The 24,527-nt window shown below is 39.6% G+C and overlaps 1 protein-coding gene across 1 annotated transcript in view; it reads right to left on the reverse strand.

The window, feature by feature from the left end:
• Positions 1–24,527, reverse strand: part of ABCC4 (ATP binding cassette subfamily C member 4 (PEL blood group)) — a 246,631-nt gene that overhangs the window by 16,537 nt on the left and 205,567 nt on the right. The window contains exons 26-29 of the mRNA XM_072760858.1: positions 21,333–21,488; positions 10,993–11,082; positions 4,985–5,157; positions 4,448–4,553 (exon numbers count right to left, since the gene is read on the reverse strand). Of these exons, the coding sequence (XP_072616959.1) occupies positions 4,448–4,553; positions 4,985–5,157; positions 10,993–11,082; positions 21,333–21,488 (525 nt within the window). The remainder of the gene's footprint in view (positions 1–4,447; positions 4,554–4,984; positions 5,158–10,992; positions 11,083–21,332; positions 21,489–24,527) is intronic.

Raw genomic sequence — 24,527 nt, forward strand, 5'->3', positions numbered from 1 at the left:
AATAAATAAATAAATAAATAAATAAATATCTTTAAAAAAAAAAATAAATAAGATACAGAGAGCCTGGAGTTGAGGAAGAAAGGTAAAGACTACAAAACTGTAAAATGGACTGTAAGTAGAAGAGGTGGCCTCTGGGCTTCTCATCCCCAGCTTTTCGTTCTCTAGAACTCCTTAACCCTCAATGGTAAAAATGCTGAACCCAGGCAGCAATGCGGCGGGGGTGGGGGGCGGGGGTACTGTCAGGAGTTGAGGGTATGCAAGAATGAAGAGGAAAAAGTGATACCACCCGGCTGAAGAGAAGATAGGTCACAAGTAACCAACTAATCCTCAAACTACAGGGAAGAAGCCGTCTTTAACGCAGAGATAGTGGTGAGTATTAGGAGAAAGAGGATTTCTAATTTGTCTGTCTTGCTCCACTGTTTTGTGGCAACTGAGCAAATGAGGAAGATTAAATTAGCTGTCATTATGACTACATCATGTTTAATAAAGTTAAAATTGAAAGAACATCTTTGTAAAATAGAATTCTAAGCCTAACACATTAATGGCGCTTAATGAACCAAAACTGGGTAAATCCCTTTGGAGAGCCAACACATAAACAAAGCTATTAATTAGGTCACAGTTGTTTCCCAACAAGCCTTTTGTTTGATTTACTTACAGTAAACAAAACCATATCCATTCGTCTTTGTGCAGAAGTATTCACCAGTGCAACAAAATGTAATTATTACACCGTGAGCACGTGCAATTACACGACTTTACGATGACAGGGCTGTTGGTTATGCCCTTCATTAGCGTCCGTCATTTACACAGCCGCTCCCCGAGGCTGGCTGCCACCCTCCACCAACACCTGCCACACCACTCTCCACTCTCTAGAAGAGCAGGCCTTGTAGCTGACTGACTCGTCTCCATGGCCCTAAAGCTTTCAGAATAACAGACCATCCCTTGTTTTGTGGAAAGGAAATGGGTATTTCTAAAGCCAGCAAGAAAAAAAAAAGGTACCCCAAATTAAAAGTTTGGGAAAAGAACATTATTTATGGTGTTTTGCTGGATTAAAAGCCAAATGCTAATCAGAAACTCTACAATAAAATAGGTTTCCATCCGGAGTGGATGGAGTGCAGAGGACAAGACCCCAATGATGAGGCTAGGGAATGCATGCCACCTGGGTCCCCTGAGGTCTAATCCTGCTATTCCCTGTCAAAGGAGCCAGCAACCAAAACCAGCTATGACCAAGATGGAAGCAAGTGGCCATGTTGACCTTCCCTGGTGGGAGCCCCGGACTGAAGGTCCTCCTAATCACTGGAGCGGCAGCCCCATGGGAAAATTCACCACGAAATTAAGGTCCCTCCGGGCACAGGTCATAAGCTCTGAAGAGAAACTTGTACTTCTCATCTCCAAACCGACTTCTCCCTCAGCTCCCCCAACTCCACCAGACCTCAGAACCCTTCCCTCACATGCCAGGCTCAACCCATCATATTGTTGTTTATCTGCCCCCAATACAACCTTCTCACCATTTCCATTCCTGGAGACTTAGTCCGAGCTGCCAGCATCCTGTTGAACCCAAAGACAACAGACAGTTTTAACTCTTAAATATGCGGGTTTCAACTCCCTCCTTAAGGAAAGAGGGAGAGCAGAGAGAGTGAGGTCAGGACAATAAGGAAGGGAGGGGCTGTAAAGTGCTCTGCCAAACCACATTGAGGACTTGGACAAAGAAACTGCCCAAGAGAAAAATCTGAGGTTCTTGAAATTTACCAGGAGATACTGGTAAGGAATGCATTCCACAAATTGACCTATTCTGATAATGGCAAGGAAGCTGACTGGTAAAGAGGAATACAGAAGTTTCCAGCCATGGGTCAGGTGCTGATGGGTAAGATTAAAGAAGGACCAGCTAAAGAGTCTGGGAGTTCTGTCGTTTGGTGTTTCCTTAACCGATCATGCATTCCAGAGCCACAGTATTCTAAGTATTTCTAAGAAGGAGATGAAACAAAGAAGTTACCATCACTGTGGTCATACCAAAACCAAAAATAAATTTATATGGTACATTTAGGAGCAAGGATTTTATTTGGACCAGCCCCCAACAGAAGAGGAGATTAGCCCAGCTTGCGGCTTCTGCCCCCAAAGCTTCACAAAGCACGTCAGACAGGGAAGCTTCATGGCTTCACTCAACCTATTGTGAGGATAATGTGTGCCATTCAATGCCAAGAGATGAGAACACAGTGATGGGAAACAAATGGGAATGAAAGGTTATTTTTCCAATTACTACTTAAGAACAAAAAAGGAAGGCATAAGAATGCATGATGCTAAATGTTTCTGGAATCTTAAGAGTCACAGTCAGGCCATCATGGAATGTCACAGGATAGCTCATGGAAGTCAGGTGGAGTGACCTGCTTCCTACTGTTATGTTCTAGTCCAGGTAGGCCACATCCTAAAGCATCCTAAAGCATCCTTCAGGTTGGGAATACCCAACTCTTGTGTCTGCCCCGTCAGATCTCATTCCTGTACATGTCCTGGTCTGGGGAGTGCTAACATGGAAGGTAGCGCTTCATCATGGAGACTCTGGAATTTCTCATTGCTCCCAAACAAGCCCCTGCACTAATGATCCCACCTGACAGTGCATGAGAAGCAGTGTAGGAGGGACTGTTGCAGAAACTACCTGAAAGATTCAAAGGAGACAGCTTCGTTTTCACCGGACATAAGGAAGCTTGGATCTTATTGATTATTTATTCTTGATCATTAACCTTTTTACTACAGATCATCAAAATCACGGCTTAACTCCATTTGTTGCCTCTCATACACTATACAGGCCTTCTTTATTTATTTACTGCTTCACCACTGATCAAAGTATCACTGGATACCGTGGTGTCTGGTAACAATGGTCAGCGTCCACGAGACAGGTAAAACTCAGCCTGTTACCACAAATGGGGACTCAGCCTGAGCATTCCTCCACATTATTTGCATCTAAACACTTTTCCTTTGAGGGATGACTTCCTCTCATTTTATAAAGCCACATCCTAAGATTTATTGAAAACGAGTAAGTAACAGAGGAAAAGGAGACAAAAGAGAAAAGAGAGGAAGATAGAGACAAAAGGAAGAGAGGGAGGGGGAAAATAAGGAAAGAAAAATAAGAAAGGAAAGATGGAATTACTATGAATGAAAAAGCCAATCAAATCTAAAGGACAGCAGATAGATACCTAGAGACCAAAGCTTGGATCCTGCCAAGTGTGCGGTCCCCGGATCTACCAGGGAAGAGATTTGCTGGATGCTTATCTAGTCTCAGCAGCCTCAGATCCACCTTCTATCCTACAGTCACACCTGAGATGCTGAGGCTGGTTTCTGCAAATCCCAAATCAGAGACACTTTGGACCAGGGATACTCTGTTGGGTTCCACCAGCAGGGGGTATGAGAGGGGATACTGACGGTGGGCAATGAAGCAAACGGGTGCTGTCGTTTATGCCAGTCCTGCAACATAACCCAGGGACTGGGACCTGGCACCAGCCCCCAGCATCCATTAGAACACACACTGTGAACTAGCCTCATGGTGCCCCTCACAGATGTGACCAGCAGCTGGACAGTGGCTCTCCTTGGAAATCTGAGCATAGGAGTCTTCAGGGTCTCTCCTCTGCCATGCTCTGGTCCGGAGATCTGTCCAGGGGTTCAGGTGCGTCCAAAAATTATTACTCTGGTGCCTCCCTTCCACTTTTTCAGACCTCCAATTCTTATATTAAATCCCCTATATTAAATTTTTTCTTTGAAATATTCGGTGTTTTGGACTTGGGCCTCTCTTCTCACAGACTGCCATCTAACATTACATCTTGCGAACATCTCAATAGCCAAGAAATTTTGCAACTTAACCAACAACCGCTCACCAGCCAAAATGAAAGGCTAATTTTCTGATTAATAGAACCCAAAATACTTGGGACACCTGGGTGGCTCAGCAGTTGGGCATCTGCCTTTGGTTCTGGGCGTGATCCTGGGATCTGGGATCTAGTCCCACATCTGGCTCCCCACATGGAGCCTGCTTCTCCCTCTGCCTGTGTCTCTGCCTCTCTCTCTCTCTGTGGCTCTCATGAGTAAATAACTACAATCTTAAAAAAAAAAAAAAGAGAGAGAGAGAGAGAATCCAAAATACTGAAACAACAGTGACACGGTGACAATGAGTATTTTATGACTCTAAGAGGAGGCTAGATCTTGGATTTGAAATATTTCCATGGCTGGCCATCTTCAAGGAAAAGGACAATTCAAAGAAACTTCTAATATGGAAATATGAAATTATTATATTATTTAATAGTACACTCTGAAGGTATAGTTAAGTACAGAGTTACTGTCAGGGAGGACAGGAAAAATGACAGAAAACTAACTTATTGGAAATTTCTATCAGGTTGTACAAGGAAAGTTAAGTTGAAAAACTGAACATAAATGGAAACACCTGGAAACCCACAGGTGAGGGTCTTACCATTATCTTGTCGCTGTCAATAATGGTGTTCAACCTGTGTGCAATGGTTAGCACAGTGCAGTGGGCAAATTTCTCACGGATTTTTTTTTGTATTAACTCATCAGTTCTGGAACCAAAGGAGTCGGATTTAGTTCAGTAAAAGGGGAAAACCAGACTTAAGACTTAAAACAATCACAAGACATTTTCATAATGATTTTAAGAGACAAAGACATGGTCTTCTTGAGAAACGGAGTATAAAAAACCTATATAGAAACTTCCTATTTTGCATGTAACATATTAATATTCTTCCTTCAAACTGCTTGAAACTATCAGGAGTTGAATTTAGGAAATTAGCTGTGTTAAGATACCTAATAATATTATTAACACTGTGTAATTTGTTTGGGTTGCTTTCCCTGTTTCCTAGAAAGAATGTAACATTTATCAAGGTGTCTTTGGGGTGAAGAGAGCACTTAGAAACATTTCTCAGCATCATTAAAGGTTTCCCATTGACCATATTCAAAATTTGGATTCCAAGGCTCATGAACCTCAGGTCTGTACCTGGGATCCACATTTGCTGTCGCTTCGTCAATGATCAATATCCGATTTTTCCTGAGGATAGCCCTGGCAAGACACACCAACTGTCTCTGTCCAACACTAAAGTTCGATCCTGATTCTGCTAATTCAGTGTCCAATTTGCCAGGAAGATCTTCAACAGCGTCTTTAAGCTGTACCTATGGACACAGAAAAAATCACATCTTTACAAAAGTAGACAAGTGGATGTGGGAGCTCAGAAGTAGCTTACATGTCCAGTCACACGATGGACGGTAGGGTTACTTCCAGTTACTGTTTACTGAAAAAGACGCACACCATCAACTCAGCACAGAATTATTCTGACTTAGGAGCACAATCTTAAAAGGAATTGAGAGTGTTCTGTGTTGTCATCAGTAGACACCATCAGTTCATGCATGAAGAAATAACTACTATGTTGAATAAAGCTATTCTCAAGGTAAAACAAGGAATAATTTAAAATGCTCCCTCTTAATTTTTAGATAAAAGATAACTATAGGAATTTATATATAAGACACAAAAAAGCACAATGGTGCTTGCCTGGGGGCAGACAGTTAACTATAAATACACAAGAGAATTTGAGGTGGGGAGGGGGAGTGACAGTAATCTTCTAAAACTGGATAGTTAGGATAATTAACTACAAATTTACCAAAGATCACTGAATCACACATATAATGGGGGAATTTTCTTGTATGTAAAAATGATACCTCAATAAAATTGGTGAAAAGAAATCATATCATTATCTCCCATCTCTGCCATGTGACATCCACCAGGAACTCCTTCCTTGGAATTACAGAAATCCCTCAAAAAACTGAAGCTATTTCCCTAAGTGTAGTCTAAACAATTAAAGTTAAAAGGATCATCATGCTGGAGTCAAGTTTCCCAGAATACATTGGGTACATAAGAGCTAGTACACTAAAAGGAGAAAAAAATTGTTTCATTATTGCAGGAAGTGTGGTTCTCAAAAGACAGAAATGTGTGAGCACTTTATCATTTTGGAAGATTTTAATGGCAAAAACAAATTTAAACAATGGAAACCACACCTAATATATTAGCAAACCTGGAACCATTTTAGAAATGGCTCCTTCCCAAATTTAGTCCATACTGCTAGACCAGTCAAGTACATTTCCTTTAAACTCATGTTTTGCAGTGAAAGAAAACAGGGTCCAACATCAAATCTTATTTCCCCCAGACTCCGAGTTTAGATACTGTTTATATTAATCTATCTTCTAAGATTTTAATTTCCAAAAAAACAAAAACAAAAAACAAACAAACAAACAAAAAAACCTTTTAAACACCAAAAATAATCTGAAATCACACTGAGTGGTAGAGCTCAGCCCCAAGAATACTTGGTTTGGGGAAATTTTACAGAATAAGAACCAAACTCATGCTATTCTTGAGAGCTGGAGAACAGACAGTAAATGTACTTCAAATTAAGAGACCAACAGATTGATGGGTGGTGGCCAATAAGGAGGGACACAGAAATAAGTATCAAATGACAAAACACAAGATGAGTGAGCAATATTTTGACAGCAATCCTAAATGCTGAAACACTTGTGTGAATAGAATTATTGCGCTTAAGATGGAAACCCAATCCACAGAAATGGGAAATCTGAGTTAGATTTCAATATGGTATTGGTACTCAACATTAGCATGAAAGGCATATAAAATCTAAAGTATAAAAACCGGATGGTGGCGGCCAGACCTTGCACTAAAATTATGAAATGGAAGGATTCGGCTTAATCAACCCCATTCCCTACAAAGAGGAGGGCCTCTTTGTAAAGAATACAGGTGATTCTTTTGATGAAACGTATTCATGAAACCTATCTACACCCCCAGGTGATGGAACCAATCGTGGTTTTCACTAGCTTTTCCTTCTGAGTTGATGTTGGCAATACCTATAGAAGCCAATGGGTCTTTCTAAAGGCTGATATCTTGACTTTGAAGAGATAACTTCATGCTTGCCTGACTCAGATGACAGCATACTAGCCTGCTTTTTTTTTTTTTTTTGAAGATTTTATTTATTTATTCATGGGAGACAACAGAGAGAGAGGTGGAGACATAGGCAGAGGGAGAAGCAGGCTCCATGCAAGAAGCCCGATGTGGGACACGAACCCGGGACTCCAGGATCATGCCTGGGTCAAAGGCAGGTGCAAAACCACTGAGCCACCCAGGGATCCCCTAGGATTATTTTTAAGCTAAAGAAAATAATAAACTACACCAAAACTGAAAATAATAAGCTGAATTTATAAGACACCCATTTCCATCATAGTAAACCTTGTCAGAGTAACCCAGTATCTGGGCTGAATCTACTAGGTGCTAGGATCCCTCATACTAGGCTAACACCGATGTCACACAATCTCCACATTTTGTTGAATTTTCTTTTCAAACACAAAGGCTGATGTGAACTGGAGAGAGAAGACACTCTGAAATGCAATCAACCAACAGGTGGACAAGAGTTTTTATTAGAACTAAACCAATAGTAATGAAGTAAAGGGGAAGCCGACTGATCAAAATGAATGGCCTCCAGAGAAATGTAAATGCAACATCACTAAAGTAAGAGCTGCAGTACATTTCCCCATGCACACACTGCTGAGGCTCAGAGTTCTCGGGCTTAGTTTCCTATATGAGAAAGACTGATACTCTAATAGAGGTGCCATCAGTGTGGAACATAAATAGACAACTTCTCCCTAGTTCTAACAGGACATTCCCCTACTCTTAATTGCATATCCCAGTAATAAAGCTGTTTGGTGCTGTTTTGTTTAGAAGAAGTGTCAAAACTTGGAGACTCAGCATTTTATCTATTATGATCTTTTAGCCCCTTGGATAATAAACTGCTTGATTTGCAGTCATTACTTGTATTAAAAACTCCCAGTGCTTTGTAGGTGTCCCAATTGCCACTAATTTCTAATGTTATGCCTGTTTTTAAATTTATTAAAAAAGAGCCCAGATGAGATGGGCAGCATGCACAGTACAGCCACCCTTCAAACGTCTACCTCATCTAGGAGAGGAGCGGGAAACACAAGAACCTTAAAAAAAAAAAAAAGAAAAAGAAAAACCTTAATTGGAGGCTTTTAAAAAATTAAGATTTTATTTATTTACTTGATGGAGAAGAGAGCAAGTGCAAGCAGGGGGAGCACCAGAGGGAAAAGCAGGCTCTCTACTGAGCTTGGGGCTCGATCCCAAGACCTCGGGATCATGAAGTGAGCTGAAGGCAGAAGCTTATCTAACTGAGCCACCCAGGCGTCCCTTCACTGAAGTCCTTAAAGAGGAGAAAAATAGTAGTGCTCTCATACTGGCTCTCAGGCCAACCCTGTGAATTAGGGTTCTGTTTGCAGCTCGACATCATCTGTAAAGCTTCTGACTGGGGTGGTTGGTCTACCTTTAAGGGAGCTGCCAAAGATACCAGGTCTGGTGATGATGCTCAGGTTTGGACACAATGGGAAGAAGCAAGCCGTGAAGATGGTGGGTAGACGGAACACGATAAATTGAAAAGAGCCTGAATGGCACTTGTATGCTCCACCGTCTATATGGTGTCTCTCTAGGTAAATGCACATATATTACATCCTGATTACAGTTTTAGGGAAGGTAGGTTCTTTGTCCACAGTTGAGAGGCCTGGAGATTCGAAGGATTCCAGGTGAAGGGTGCCTACCTAATCTATTACAGAATGATCCCAACCTCTCTGAATAGGGTCGTGAAACCCATATAAATACTATGAAGTCTGTAGTACTTCATCTGCCAAGAGTATGATCCAGAGAATAAAAGCAATAAAGTACACGGGAGAAAATCTGGAGAACTCAGAAAAGCCAAAGCGGAGTGGGGGGAAAAAAATCCTTATTTTTCTATTATCCCCCAAATAAGCAACATTTATGTTTTGATGCCTTTCTTAGGTACACACTTCAGAATCTATATGCTAGTAAAACAGTTTGAATCATGCTGTAAATACAATGCTATATCCATATTTTAAGAAAATCTACCAAATCTTTTGTTGAAAAATATACACGTCATGAAGAAATAATTCCTAGAGAAACACAACTATGGGATGAATTCTCAAAGAGGTACCACTAAAGCAATGAGGTCAATTCCAGAAGCAACACATGAAAACTACACACCTCACTTTGTGCAGCAATCCTGTTTATTTCTATTTAAGGAAGTCCCAAATGTAGTCAAAAGAAACTAAAGGTAGAGCTTACAAAACCACTTCCATCACATTATATTTAGAATTCTGACAGGCTAATAAATTTTATTTTAATTTTGGCAGAAAAAAATAAGCATAGGGATGGACACCTGGATGGCTCAGTGGCTGAACATCTGCTTTTGGCTCAGGGTATGATCCCAGGGTCTTGGGATTGAGTCCCACATCGAGCTCCCTGCATGGAGCCTGCTTCTCCCTCTGCCTATGTCTCTGCCTCTCTCTCTCTCTGTGTCTCTCAAAATAAAAGAAAAGAAAAAAGAAAAGAATGTTATGATCAAAGTTCTGAGATAGTTTTTATAGGATCTGTCTTATAGGATCTGTCTCCTAATTAACATTTCTTTCTGGTCCCGAAACAGTGTGTTCTAGAGTAATTTTGCTACCTGAGAATCTATGAGGAGAGATTGCAAGCTCTGAAACAAAGAGAAAAATAATTTACCAGTAATTCCTGTTTAATTAAGGTGTGTCCCAATGGCATCACAATTATGAAATTTGTCATAGGAGTCGGAGAGAAAGGGATCATCCTATTTTTCTTTAGACTTGATAGCTAACTGTTCTGCCCACCTCTTTTCTTCTAGAATTTCACTAGAGGAAGACTCACAAACTTAAATGAAATTAGAGATCAATTGCTTTCAAGCTTGAAGGATAAGGTGAACTAATTGGTGCAATGCAGGAAAATAAAATCCCTAGGGTTACTGGAAAGCAGGGTGTAAGACTCAGTAGTGACATGCCTTCAGAAACCAGAATGACTGGCAGGAAACTGTCCAGCCTCCAACTATGCCTGATCACAGTCAAAGTGGATCTACATACTGGAAGAGCTTAGAGCTTTCCCTGGAAGGGTGATACGAAATGGCAAACACTGATGCAAAACTACAATAATGTGAGCAATCAGTCACTGGGATCTGTGCAATTATTTTTAAAGAGAGAAGTCACATGTTCTCAAAATGAAGAGATCAAATACTTAGCAACCATTTATTAAGTGCCATCTTTTTAAATACAAAAGAGTGAGGTAGATCCCATGAGGGATTAGACGTCTAAGGTTTAGAAGTCTGACATGGTTTCTGACATCCAGGAGATTAGAATCAATTTGCAGGATTAGGGCAAACACACAAAACAACTAGTGTCAAAATATACAAACCAAGAGAATCCTAACAGCCAAAATCCTTTCCATGCAAGGTCAAGGAAATTCAAAGAAGTGACCCAAATGGTAAAGACTACACAAATAACAGAAAAACCTGTAGAAATTAATAGATAGCATGAAAACTTAGCGAAAGGTCCAGGGTGCTGCCACTTACATTTACTTAGTAGTATTAAAATGACATATTTGCCAAAAATAATTACACATTCTAATTGTATTTACTTTCATAAACACTTTCTTATAAAACTTCAAGGCATTTTATTAATATGCTCTCCTTATCTATAGTCAATAATGAAAAACTATTACTATCTTCATTGAGTGGATTTTTCCCTAAGAAGAAGAATGTTGTAGGCTAACTGGTCACCAAAATGTAAACCCATAAATATAACTCCCAGTTTAGTACTTTGCTAAAGACAAGTGAGAGAATGTATCGAATTGCTTTGGATTCTAGAAATAAAGTTACAGTGAAAATATGAGATGTTTTATTTTTGGTTTTTGTCATCATTAATAGGTAAATTTTAAGTGTGTCCAAGCCTTCAATGCTCTCCCAGGTAGTGTACAGAGGCTGTTACACCAAGAAGTTCCCATTTATTATCTGCAACATTTTAGAGGTACAAACACAGATACTGATGGTAACAAGTTTAAAATAATTATGTTTATTAAGTTACCTCTGTTAAGGCATTCCACAGTTCCTCATCCGTATGCTCATTAAAGGGATCCAGATTTTTCCTCATTGTTCCAGTGAATAAAACAGGTTCCTAAATATTCAAAAATAGTGAGTGTTACCACTATAGCCCTCTTTTCATTTTATTTCAATGCTAAATTCCAGAACATTGTAAAATTTTAAACCAAAACTCACTATAATCATTAATAGTAAGGATACAATCACCTGTTGACAAAACAGTATCTCTATGAATTTTCCATTGCACAAAGTGTAACCCAAAATATCTTCTGGACCACTGACTGCTAACAAAATAAACTGTTGAAGTGGGTCGTCTTAAGAAAAAAACTGAAGAGAGGAGGATTTGGTTTTTAAAAATGCCTTCCTAGTAATATCTACTTAAGCAGGAAAAACAAGGATATAATTATTTAAGGATACTCATCAAGAGAGTTAAGTTTATCATCGCTCTTGCTGTGACCCTGGAAAATATCAATAGTATAATTCGTTGACATTTATGACTCAAAGCAAAATTGGAAAATGTGTTCACATTTGCACAGATACAAAAGGTAGGATACTTCCTCCACTGGTAGAACAGTCTTCTGGAATTAGGAGTCTCTTCCCATGTGCGAATGGGACACCCTGGTTTATGTCCAAAGAGAATATGAACTAATGGGCCAGTTGGCGACTCTATGCATGAAGAGATGCCTCTGGTTTTGCACCAGCTAATCCTCACATTATCTTGTCTGAGCATCAGGATTACATGCCTCACAGAACCTCGTTATTAACTACAAGGACAGGATAACTTGAAACTGACGTAATAATAATATTACTTTAATTTAAATAGCTCTTCCTAGTCACTTGCTTCAGGAGGAGCCACAATTAAATCATTCTTGCAATATTATGTCTCCTTTTGGGTTTCAGGAGACAATCTGGTACCTAAGTTTATGTAGGCCATTTTTGTTTTCTTATGGAAGGCTCTGATAACCCAGACCAAAAGAGCATGTGAAGCAGAGCAAAGCCCAACTGGCTACTTTTAGGGAAGTCAGGAGGGCAACAAGATGCACAGATGCGGAAGCAAGAGAAGATCTGACTTCCACAGACATCCAAGAAGGGCTCAAGGGAATCACCAGTCTCAAATCTCCCCTGACCTTGGGGCTAGATTGTTCCTCCTGGCTTCTCAAAAGCTGAGAAGACTAAGGTAAACATTTCTTCTCTCTAGCCACAGAGAAGAATTACACTCATAGTGCCTCTTATACCTTCTTTCCCTGTGGTCTCAGTTTTAAGACTGAGGAGGGAGAAATGAATGCATTAGGTGTGCTATCCAAAATATGCCTACCTGAAGGCAAAATCCAAATATTAAGAGACAATTAAAAAGGACACTTTGTTTACAAAGTTGATTAAAATTGGTGGCTGATATGCCCCAAAAGCACTGAAAAATAACTGGTCATCGGAGGTTTCAAAATGATTACTGAACTGAAAAATCCCAAGATCCTAGTTCAAAGTCTCCCTTAAAACTAGTGAATTTAGGATCAAAGACTGATTCACTAACTAGGGGCACCTGGGTGGCTAAGTGGTTGAGTGTCTGCCTTTGGCTCAGGTCATGAGCCCCCGGTCTTGGAATCAAGTCCCAGGTCGGGCTCCCCACAGGAAGCCTGCTTCACTCTCTATCTACATCTCTGCCTCTCACTCTGTCTTCCTAAATAACATCTTAAAAAATAATAATAATAAACCACTATCTAATAAGCCATGGTAAGAGGTCCCTGTCAGCGTATTTTAGTCTTCATTCACTCTACTTCAGAAAATCTTCACATCTTACTTTAACTTACTCTTTTGTAATTATCAATTCAACAAACTCTCATTTCCCCTCCTCCAATTCCCTGAGGGTTCCATAAAGGAGGGCTGCTACCCATTGTTCCTCACTTTTTCACAGTCCTCCTCCCACCAAGGCTCTAAACCATGAGTAACATCTGCTCCAGCGCCCAAACTGAGAGACTCTGATGACTGGTGTTTGGGGGAGGTAAAGGGATGGACAGAGTAAGGAATCAGCTTCAAGGCCAGCCAAAGAAGTGGGAGGTGGTCTCTTTGCTTATACTAATCCCAAGCCGATCAGGGTTGACAAGACCGAACGTGTTTGCCTTCAGGTGCCTCTCATAAAACAAACTCACATCCGTTAACAGGTCTAGGATAAAGGGTCCACCTGGATTTTAAAGTACACTCTACAGAGCTGTTTCCTAAGCTAATCTACAAAAAATCCTGACTTGTTTTTCAAATATAGACTTTTCTTTTTTTGTTAAATAATGAAAAGGCCCAGTTCGCAGATTTGGGAGGCATTGTTTTGGTGGTTATTCAGGAAGGGAAGACACATTTAAAATCCAATCCCCTATTTAATTCACAGGAAGGGTCTCTCCCATCACCTCCCTCATCTTCTCTTTAAGAAAAAGTCTTGAAATGGAGGAACCTGCCCAAAAACTGAGGGACTAACATGTGATTCTTTGCAGAAAGAGGAGTTGGTCTCTCTGACACTGAGCCTGGGGCTTTTTGTGTTGAGCTCTAAACAGACATCTGAGATGTATCTAGAGGCCGTAGGGAGGTTCTGTTCATTATCAAGTCACCGCTCTCATACAGAAAAAAGTTGAGTTTAACCACTTCCCCTTGCAATCCAGGTCACCACTTAAATCTCTATGTCAATCTAAAGGGATATAGTAGGTGATTACTCAAGTTCACTTAGCAGTGTGTAGAAGCAAACAGTTTAGTAATTTAGAGTATTTTTCTTTGTTACGACAGACTGAATATATATTTCTAAATGAATACAATTTCAGTCAAAACATGAAAGAAGAGAATAATTTATTAGAACATTAACTGATTGAAGCTGTATTTTTCTTTAAAACCAGCAGGCAATTTGTTAACAATGTCTGTTTAATATGCCAATGTGTATTATGCGTGGTGTTCATTTTGGTTTCTATTCATTTTACTTTCATCCACTTGCCAAATAAGAAACCACTATATTATCTTCAAAAGGTAATAAAAGTGCTCACAGTAGACACATACTGCAAGAGCAGATAAGGGTCAAATTAATCGTCATTTCTGATAGATACTATTATTTAAAGTACCCACGTCCAAGCAATGAAGTCTATAAACTCATCTTATAAATAAATGTTGTAAAAATGTTTGCAGGCATAACATTTCAGCATAGAGATTCATGGCAGGACATACAAGCTTCATGTAAACATATAATATACACTAAATATATTAACCTAAATATTTTTCCTGAGGGTATACAATTAAGCATCATTTTGTAAGAGTTACATGGCATGGTACAGTCAGGAAAACAAATGCTCTTTTCAGTGTACTATTTTAAATGGAATCTTAACATCAAATCTGTTTTTCATTAAAAGCTTACCTTTTTAAATTTTTTGTGCCATAGTAATTTTTTTCCTTTGTTAACCAAAGTAAGTTCAGATTAGCCATGTGACCCAAAAATGGCCACTCTGAATCAAAGCATTTAGTGTAGTAAATTGATAATCTCTCAACACAATTGTAAGACTAAGAACACGGTCTTACTAGGCCTTTTGTAGACGCTACTAGAAGACAAAGCTCTCATTATCCTAAAAGGAAATCCTACCCACTAACTTTCAGAAGCTTAAAATGACCCTGGTCCAAGACCAAAAAAAAGTACAAGTGGTTACAAACCAGGCAGATAAAGTACAACACTTTCCATACCTTAATCATTTCAGGCCCAAACGAGGAAATCTGCCCTCTCCGAAAACAGCCTCCAAGAGAGGCTGCTGGCTGCTGGTCCCCTGTGTCCTTAGAGCTACATTTTCATTTCTAATCTGAGGACCTTTATTAAGGTAGCTTGTCTCTGTGTTTCAAGAATGAGAGAATCACCCGAAGAGGCTTTAAATCTTACTTTCTTTAGAAAAAAAAAAAAAAAAGAATCCTATAGCCTCTGAATGAACTGATCATCATCCATATTCAGAAGAAAAGAACACTGTCTGCCAACAAAGGAAAAAGAATTTAAGTCCTGTAAAGTCCTCTTTCGATACAAAAAGGTCAGGAGCTCAGGGAGCACTACCCTGGGCTTTAATGAAGACTTCAGTGTCAGAAACAAAAGGCCGACTCCATTAGGCTAGATTCCAGTTGTATTTCTTTACTAGTAACAGCATACTACCTCTTTCCTCTGAGTTCTGTTCTCAACAAGGAAAAACAAAACGAAAACAAAAACAAAAACAAAACAAAAATAGAGAAAATAAATCCAGGTAAGAATAAAAAAGTCTTAAAGAGACAGCTCTAGTTAACCTTTCCCACCTACCGAAGATAACCCAGGGAATGGAAATAAATACCAAGGCAGCAGAGTGGACGGCTTAAAAAATATGTAGCTTTGGCTCTGATTTTTTAGTCTATTAAATGTGAAAGAAACAAAGAAAGAAAGAAAGAAAGAAAGAAAGAAAGAAAGAAAGAAAGAAAGAAAGAAAGAGAAAAATAAAGAATCGGTTTAATCATGATAAAGATGATAGCTGTTGATCTGTGCCAACCCTTGGGGTGCAATCATAAATAATGAATTTGCATGGAATCACTTTTCAACTGAAAACATTTTCTTGGTGCCAAAAGGAAAAAGGCCTTAGATGTAGAGAATCCATCCAAAAAAGTTTTGAAATCCACTTTTCCAGATCCTTTCAGATAAGCAAGCTATTCTCTAAATATAATCTCATCTTGCTATTCTCCGTAGGGAACATGTTTAACTATTTCGAGTCGTGAGCATAAAGAGAAGTGCCCATTTCAGCTACCCTTTTGGCAATTTAGGAAGGGCTTTCATTTTTTCCTTTCTGCTGAAATTTATACAAATTGAGGAGTACATTCCAAAGAATATTTGTTTTTGAATATTCCCGGTGGGATCAGCCCATGACTGTACCACCACTTGTGTCACTACTTCCTTGCCTCTCCTGAGGTCGGCACTGGCTGGGATCGTCTCCTTCCATTTCTCATCTCTCCCGGCATGAGCAGCAGGGTCCTGGATGAGCTGGACAAACGGGATGGCCATGGAAGCTTACTCCCAGGCCCACAGCAAGCCACAGCCAGAGAAGGAGGCAGACCTGGCTCACCTAAATTGAACACTCAAAAAACAAAAACAAAAAAACCCCCAACAACAATCAGAAAAGACAAAACAAACAAAAACCTTCATTCTCCTTTGTAGAGACTGATCCAAACTTTAAATCAGGGTGCTGAGACACTGCTTCCTATTCATACCAGGGGAAGAGGGACGGAATTTGTCTGCGCTTATAGACAAGTAACTTAAGTGACGAAGCCAACAGACCTTCCCACCCCTGCAGCCAACTTAGATGCTGTAAAGAGAAAGGGTTCTTAGCTCTGGCAAGGTACAATTTCGATTACCTACTCCTGATGCTAGCCTAGGACAAGTAAGTGCATTAACCCCTTTTCTTAAAAATTGATTTTCTTTTAGTGCAGAGTGTGCCTCAGATTTTTCAGCAAATGTTACAAATGTTTCAGCCTTTCAAAACCACCACTGTCCAAACGAGAAAAACAAGAAGTATCTTTGACACTGCTCTCAATTGTCCTTTGTTGTGATTTTGGGGAATTGTTTTTGAGTGTGATAGAAAAAATAGGGTGAGATACTGAAGATCATTCCGTTAAAATATATATATATACACATACACACACACACACACACTGTATATATATATTTGAAGTCAGACAGTCCAGAGTTCTGATTCTACTGCTTAAGAGCTGTTTGACTCCCGATACATAAGGAACCACCCCCAGCCCATCTTCATTTCCTTCCTGGAAAATGGTGTTAACCCTGTAGGGCTGCGGTGAGAATAAGGGCGCAAGAGAGGCTCCAGACATGGGACTTACCTAGAACAGGAGTCCGGCTAACCAGGGGACAGAAAAGAAAAGTGGTTTTATTTTTTCAAACTGCAAGTGCAGGCAATGGATCATGAAATCAATTTTGTGCCTCATGACCATCATTTTGTCTTTGATATGAACTAGAATAGAATGGATATAATAGAAAATTGAGTGCAGAGCACTAAGGATAATAGTGCTTTGCGAAATACGTGTTTCTGCACGTATGTGTGCACACATGTGCGTGCAGGATCGTGATATATAGCAGTTTACTGTGGTGGTTCTACAGTTCACCAATGTGTTGCGGGCCTGAGGAGAGCAGTAAGCTGGTCAGGATGTGGAACTGGGAATCTCCCTACAATAAATATGAATCCTGCTCTGCCGCTTCCTTGAAGGGGTGAAGCTCACTGTGCCTCAATTTTTAAATGTGTCCGATTAGGATCACCATAAAACTGTAGGGATAGTATGCAACGAGGCTAAAACATGTAAAGCATTCTAGAAATGTTAGGTGCTAGGAATACTTCAATTCACATACGACTACAACCAAAACTACAGCAACAGAAATGAGAGAGCTTGGGGAAAGGTAGGAAATAGCCAGGCACAAGGGGAGGGTGAAGAAAACAAACACATCCAGGTCTTCAAAGGGGACTGCAAAGCATTAGTGGGGTACAGAGCAGTGGTCAGGAAAGAAGCCAGGTGGGAGAGGAGCCAGAAAACAAAAGAAAACAAGTGATACATCTCTCCTTGTTCCTGGTGAGGAAAACACTGGACGGTTCTTTACTCTTTATGCTAGAATTCATACTGTCTTCACTTTTTTGGTTTCACTGTATATACATGGATAGAAACAAGTTGGTTTATGATAAACAACCGATGTAAAAGAAATCACCAACGACCACAAAAACAAAGAGAAATTTAAGAGCCTCATTCCAAAACGCGTTACTGCTTTTACTTAAGTAACAATAATACCCAAGAGGGTAGTGCCCTGATCTTTAGTAACAATAGTTTCTATTTATGAAGCACTCCTGAGAGGCCACAAACATTTTTTCTCCTGCAGTTAAATCTTTGAGACAAATATATGAGCCAGTAACTACTAGCCCTGTTTTATGGTGGAGGACACTGGAGCTTGGACGCCAAGTGACATCAAGGGTCACACGTGAGAGAGAGAAGGAATAAAAAGGAGGGTCGTGTTGATAACTCAGTCAACACTCTTAAAGATTCTACCACTGGCTGCCTCCTGCGAGATTTCCTGGGACCCTCACATATTACACCATCTATCTAGACTCTCTTTTCGTCAACCAATATTGCGCGTTGGAGACAAAGGCATATAAAGTGAGAACTCTGTGTTTACAATGGTTGGTGATCACTATCTACATGGATACAAAGCTTAGTACTGTTTTGTAAGCACGCTCGCTGGAGTATGCACCTCCAGCATGCTCCAAAGTAGGGTGGGAAGTTATGGAAGAGAACCCAAACCTGGTGATGTCAAGGTGTATTTAGTCTTTGCTTAGATGTGCTTCCAAAACATTAGTGGCAAAGCCAAAAATCATCTAACGTTATTTCTTTATTTATACAGTGCTTTTATGTACACAAGCATACAACCATTTCTTATTAAGAAGCATTAAAAATAATTCGGGACATGTTCCTAGATCCTTTCATCCAAGGACATGAAAGTACTTTATAGACACACCCAGCATTTCTGCTAACTAATCTCGACTGGCCCATTTCAGAGATGGGTACAACCAAAATACAAAACTTGGGAATTTCAACTCATTATTTTCTAAAGTCATGAATCTAATAGCCACAGGGAAGCTTTAAATACAGAGATTGAATGTGCTAAAAATTTCCTTCCATTTTGCCTGAACAGGGAGATCTTTGAAAAAAAATTTAATGGACACAATATTGAAGGGGATTAAGAGGTGAGAGATGGGGGGGGTAACAGATGGTAAATGGATGTAATGTGCTGAACACTCCATAAGATGTATAAATATGAAATCACTGCATTGTATATCCGAATCTAATGTAATATTGTAGGCAGTTATGCTTCAACTAAAAAAAAAGGAAAAAGAAAAAAGAAACGCATACAGGTATTAGAGATAGGAGAGCTATTAAAGATTTTTAAATTGTGGTAAAAATACACAAAACTCAAAATTTACTATCTTAAATCATTTTTAAGTGAGTTCACTTGTAGGTATCGCCACCATCCAGCTCCAGAACGCTTTTTATTATTCCAATCTGAAACTCTGTACCCATTACACATTAGCTATCCAACCCCCCCTCTAGCCACTCACTGGTGACAATCATTCTACTTCCTATCTCAATGAAACTGAATACTTGGGTAACTCATACTAGTGGAATCATACAGTATTTGTCCTTTTGTGAGTGGCTTACTTCACCTAACAATGTCCACAAGATTCCTCTATGCTGGAGCTCATGTCACAATTTTCTTCCCTGTTAAGGCTAAATAACAGAACATTGTGCAAACAGACCACCACACTTTGTTTACCCACTCATCTACCTAAGGACATTCTGGCTCTTGAGAATAGTATTGTGAGTATCTATTAGCATTTCTGCTTTCAATTATTTTGGGTATACATCCAGAACTGCAAATAGGATATAATTCTATAATGATCATTCTTCTGTGGTTCTATTTTTGTTTGCAAAGACTCCATTCTGTTTTCCTCCGTGGCTGCATTTTACACTCCCTCAAGCTGTGAAAAGGGGTTCAGATTTTTCCACAATCTTACCAGCACTTGGGTGTTTTTTGTTTTTTGCTTTGCTTTGGATTTTTAAAGTAATCTCTATACCCAGTGTGGGACTCAAACTCACAACTCAAGAGCCACATGTTCAACTGAGCCAGCTAGGTACCCCAGAGTTTTCTGGTTTTATGGAGAGTAGTGACTCTAGTGGGGGTGAGGGGGTTATCTCTTTGTAGTTGTGAAAGAAGTTATCTTGATTTTGATGATGAAATCACTTAGAATAATTTCAATTATTCCAGAGGCCAGTGTTAGGCACCCAGCTATACTCAACCTTAAGATACAACTCCACACTTTCTTTCCATTTGGGTGCCATATTCTACATGCATTCTAATAAATAGGCATCTATGAGCTCTTCATATCAACATGTCAGGAAACACATTCACATGTCTTTTTTGTGTCTTATTCCCTATGTTCCCTATGTGTTTTTTAAAAAAAATTTTAAGATTTTATTTATTTATTCATGAGAGAGGCAGAGACACAGGCAGAGGGAGAAGCAGGCTCCATGCAGGGAGCCCGGCGTGGGACTCGATCCCAGGTCTCCAGGATCATGCCCTAAGCTGAAGGCAGGGCTAAACTGCTGAGCCACCCAGGCTGCCCTCCCTATGTTTTTCATCTCAAAACTCTGTGTGTGTGTGAGAGAAAGTTTCTCAGCTTTCCTTCATAGGCAGATAACTGGAGAGTATAACAAAACTCCAAATTAAAAGAAAAAACAAAAGACAACAAAAGAAAAATCAGCAACGCCTGGAGCTGAGTATGTGTGAGTGCCAAATAAGAGGGCAGAATGGAAGACCAGACCCCAAGGCTGCAGACCTCAGACCAGTGGGCACAGGGTCTATGCTACCCTTGGCTATAAAACTGGAGGACACTATTTGTTTAATAAGTACTTCCTGTATTTTTACTGAGACTCAATGAGTGAGCCACAAGGAATGACAGGAGCTTATACTGTACATAATACAATCTCTAGAATGCTTCCTGAAAACCACACTTCTGCAAAGAAGCAGAATAAGAAAAATGAAGGAGAGCCTCCTCCCATCAGAGCAGGCAGGTATTGGCGCTACAAGAAACACCCCGCATGCACTAACCCTGCTATCAGAAGGGTCCTGGGAGATGGAATTATGTGCTGTCTTACGAGGGAGAGAAACCTCAGGTCCAGAGAGATGGCACTCCTTATCTTGAGTTCTTCTCACTATGCTCTACTGCCACCTGGTCACAATCATTTACTAATGGCTAGATTCTAAGTCTCTCCAAATAGCTATGTAAACACTAATGCTCAAAGCCCATTCATTTCATGGAAAGCCCTCCCTGGAGACAATTACATTTGAAGAGTTAGTTTTATGTCCTACAGCAAAATTCTACCACTAAAAGATGTAAAACCCATGTTTCGCTACAGAACCTTCTCAAATGCTAAATAAAACATTTATCATTTTATTTTCAGAATTATGTGATTATCAGCAGATAAAACTGCGGTACCAGGGAAGACTGAGTCCAGAAATTTCTCTGGGTAAGTTTTGAAATCTCTCTCTCTCTCTCTCTCTCTCTCTCACACACACACACACACACACACACACACAAAGACCTGGTATCTGATGAAAATATTGCTGCTAAAAATATACCCTATTGGGGTGAAAGGATGAACCCCTCATTTTTCTTTTAAAAAACCAAGTAAAATTAGAATGAAGCTTATGTTCCCCTATCAAAAGAACATGTGAGAATGCCCTGACTTACATACCTGGGGTATGATGGACATTTTCTTCCTTAAATCGTGAAGTCCAATTTCTGTTGTCAAGATCCTGTCAATCCAAATTTTACCTTCTGGTTCTGACAATCTAAAAAGGGCCGCGATGAGGGAACTCTTTCCAGCCCCTGTTCTTCCCACGATGCCAACCTGTAAAGAGATCCAGGAGGGATTAAGAGTAACAATATGCAAAATACCTAGGAGAAACACACTGGTTGGTGAAGACACATTAATTCTTTTTTTTTTTTTAAGATTTTATTTATTTATTCATCGAGAGACACACAGCGAGAGGCAGAGACATAGGCAGAGGGAAAAGCAGACTCCCTAAGGGTAGCCCAAAGCGGGACTCCTTCCTGTGACCGCAGGATCACGACCTGAGCCAAAAGCAGATGCTCAACCACTGTGCCACCTAGGCATCCCCATTAAGGAAATTCTATATTGAATGTGGTCTAAAAAGAGTTTCTGAACTTTGCCACTATTGACATTTTAGGCTAGACAATTCTTTTTTGTAGAGAGCTGCCCTGTACATTCATTGTAAAATGCTTATCACTATCCCACCCTCTGCCTACCAGATACCAGAAGCACCCCCCAAACTGTAGCAACCAGAAATGTCAGACAGTGACAAATTCCTTGAGAGTCCCTTGAGGGGGGATTGAGGCAGGAAGAGGGGTCACCATCCTCGAGTGAGATCCAATGGTCTATAGAAAAGTAAAAAATTATACAATCAGCCCAATGGCAGTGAAAACCCAGCAATCTCCTCAGCCACTGATAAGTCACTTTTTAAATTAGGTTTATTCCTTCCGTTTAGGTATTTAAACTTTGTGGATTTCTTAGATAATAGTATAGAGATAAACAAGTCAGAAGCGTTATACATAAACAAGTAATCATTTTCTCACAATTCTACCACAGGAGAGGGATTATTCTTTGGTAGAACAAGCACATCATTTCTGGCTATTAAATACCTGGTCACATTCTATCTCGAAAGGAAATATCCTAAAATTTTATTTTATTTTTTTTAAAAGATTTTATTTACTTATGAGAGACACAGAGAGACAGGCAGAGACACAGAGGGAGAAGCAGGTTCCTCAAAAAGAGCCCAATGTGGGACTAGATCTCTGGACCTGGGATCAGATCCTGAGGTGAATGCAGACGCTCAACAGCTGAGCCACCCAGGTGTCCCTTAAAATTTTTAAATGTTAAGTCTCAGTGTCTTAAAAAAGAGTAGCCAGTAGCTGAAATACCTTTAATGAGATCGTCATCAACAACAACAAAAACACAAATATTATTTGCTATTTATATGGGGCCTTTCATCTCTGCAGTTCAAAAGGCATTTTACAAAGTAATTAATATGCACAATTACCCCCTTGGGAAAGATACACGTCCAGTATCAGTCGGTTTATTAGAACCAGAGTAGAGAGAAATTAAATGCACTAACAATAGGATCAAAGCATCAATATAAAGCAGGAAAAATGCTAGTCAGGAATGAAACTGTACTGTACAAAATAGGTTTTTAGCTACATGCATTTAAACCTGTATACAGAAACTGCTCCCCCCAACCCCCGCCCTGTGTGCCCTTCTGCTTAAAGACCAAAGAGCTTGCCTAACACCCAACTACAAATTCGCTGGTGGGAGCTTCCCAAGATATGATATCACCTCATCTAGTTATCTGGAACCAAAGAAGGGCTTAAGACATGTTTTCAACCATCTGTAAATTCATTCAGCAAAATTTTCAACAGCATTCAACAAAAGAGAACTTTCTGAGCACTGATTCTATGCTCAGAACTTGACAGATTATCTCATTTGAACACTTCCAAAGTTTTAAAGCTTACCATGTATAATTATTGACAGCATTTTTAAAAAGAGCCTAATTTTATAAATGTAAGGAAAAGTGGCTTTGGCTAATTTTATAATCTTTTTTTTTTTTTTTTTAGAGATTTTATTTATTTATCAGAGAGAGAGAGAGAGAGAGAGAGAAAGAGGAATCACATACAAGAAGGCAGAGCAGTAGGTAGAGGGAGAGTGAGAAGCAGGCTCCCCAGGACCTGGGATCATGACCTGAGCCGAAGGCAGACACTTACCAGACTGAGCCACCCAGGCACCCCTAATTTTATAATCTTTACAGCCATTTTATACCTTATGGTAAACTCTAATTTATACTTCACAGATGGTCATATTCACAACATGGGTAGGTCCTATCACATACATATACATGACTCCTGTGTTTCTCTGTGTATCTTAGGTGCACTCAAATGTAAATTAACAATATGACGATACAGGCAAGACTCGTGTCTCTGCGAATGTGTGGATGTTTCTGTGCTATCACCCCAACTGCAACTGATTCATGTGGTTTCTGACAACCACATCAATACATTAGATAGTTATATCTGGATCTCTCTTCAGAGATCAACCTCAACACAATTAACACCCACTTTTCCACTCAGAAGAGCTGCTTTTTCCAACTTCTCCATTGTCATCGCCTGACTTTTTCCCTAGGCTCATGGGCTCAACGTGTTCACCTCAAGTCCGGCCTTTTCTGCAGGCCGCCATGGCATCAAACCCTAAAGATTCTTCCTCCACAATGTTTGCGGACTCAGTCTGAGTCACCTGAGTGCAAGGATACATGACGTTTTAAAACACAAAACCAACTTTCCTTAATCATAATCAGTGCAAATCAATCTAAAAAGTCAATAAATAACTAGTCATAACCTCAGCATCATGATTTAAAACGATCCTTCAGAGGATGTTTTCTTTCTGGATTATGTATATGTGTGTGTTCTTAAAAATACAAGCTTAAAGAAAATTAGATTAATATGAACCTATTGTAGTAAACAGTTTTCACTTAACAGTTCAAGATAATATTTTAAGGGCCAGATGGTATTAGAGTATAGGTGATCACTTATTTAACAAACCCCCATTTGTGGATATTTAGGGTGATTCCAATTTTCTATTATAAAAAACTGAGTTAAACATCCTTGAAGCTAAAACTTCACAAACTCCTCTAATAACTCAAAATAAATTCTTATGTGGAATTGCTGAGAAACAGGTATAAACATTTTCAAAGGAGGCTGTTAAGTACTGCCAAATTACCCCCCAGAAATAGGATACCAATTTTGACTCCCAACTATTTCCCTGAACAACCTGGGCATTAGCACTTTTATTATTTATTAAATTTTTATGTATTTTTTTATG

The sequence above is a fragment of the Vulpes vulpes genome, chromosome 6, assembly GCF_048418805.1.
Source record: "Vulpes vulpes isolate BD-2025 chromosome 6, VulVul3, whole genome shotgun sequence".
NCBI lineage: Eukaryota > Metazoa > Chordata > Mammalia > Carnivora > Canidae > Vulpes > Vulpes vulpes.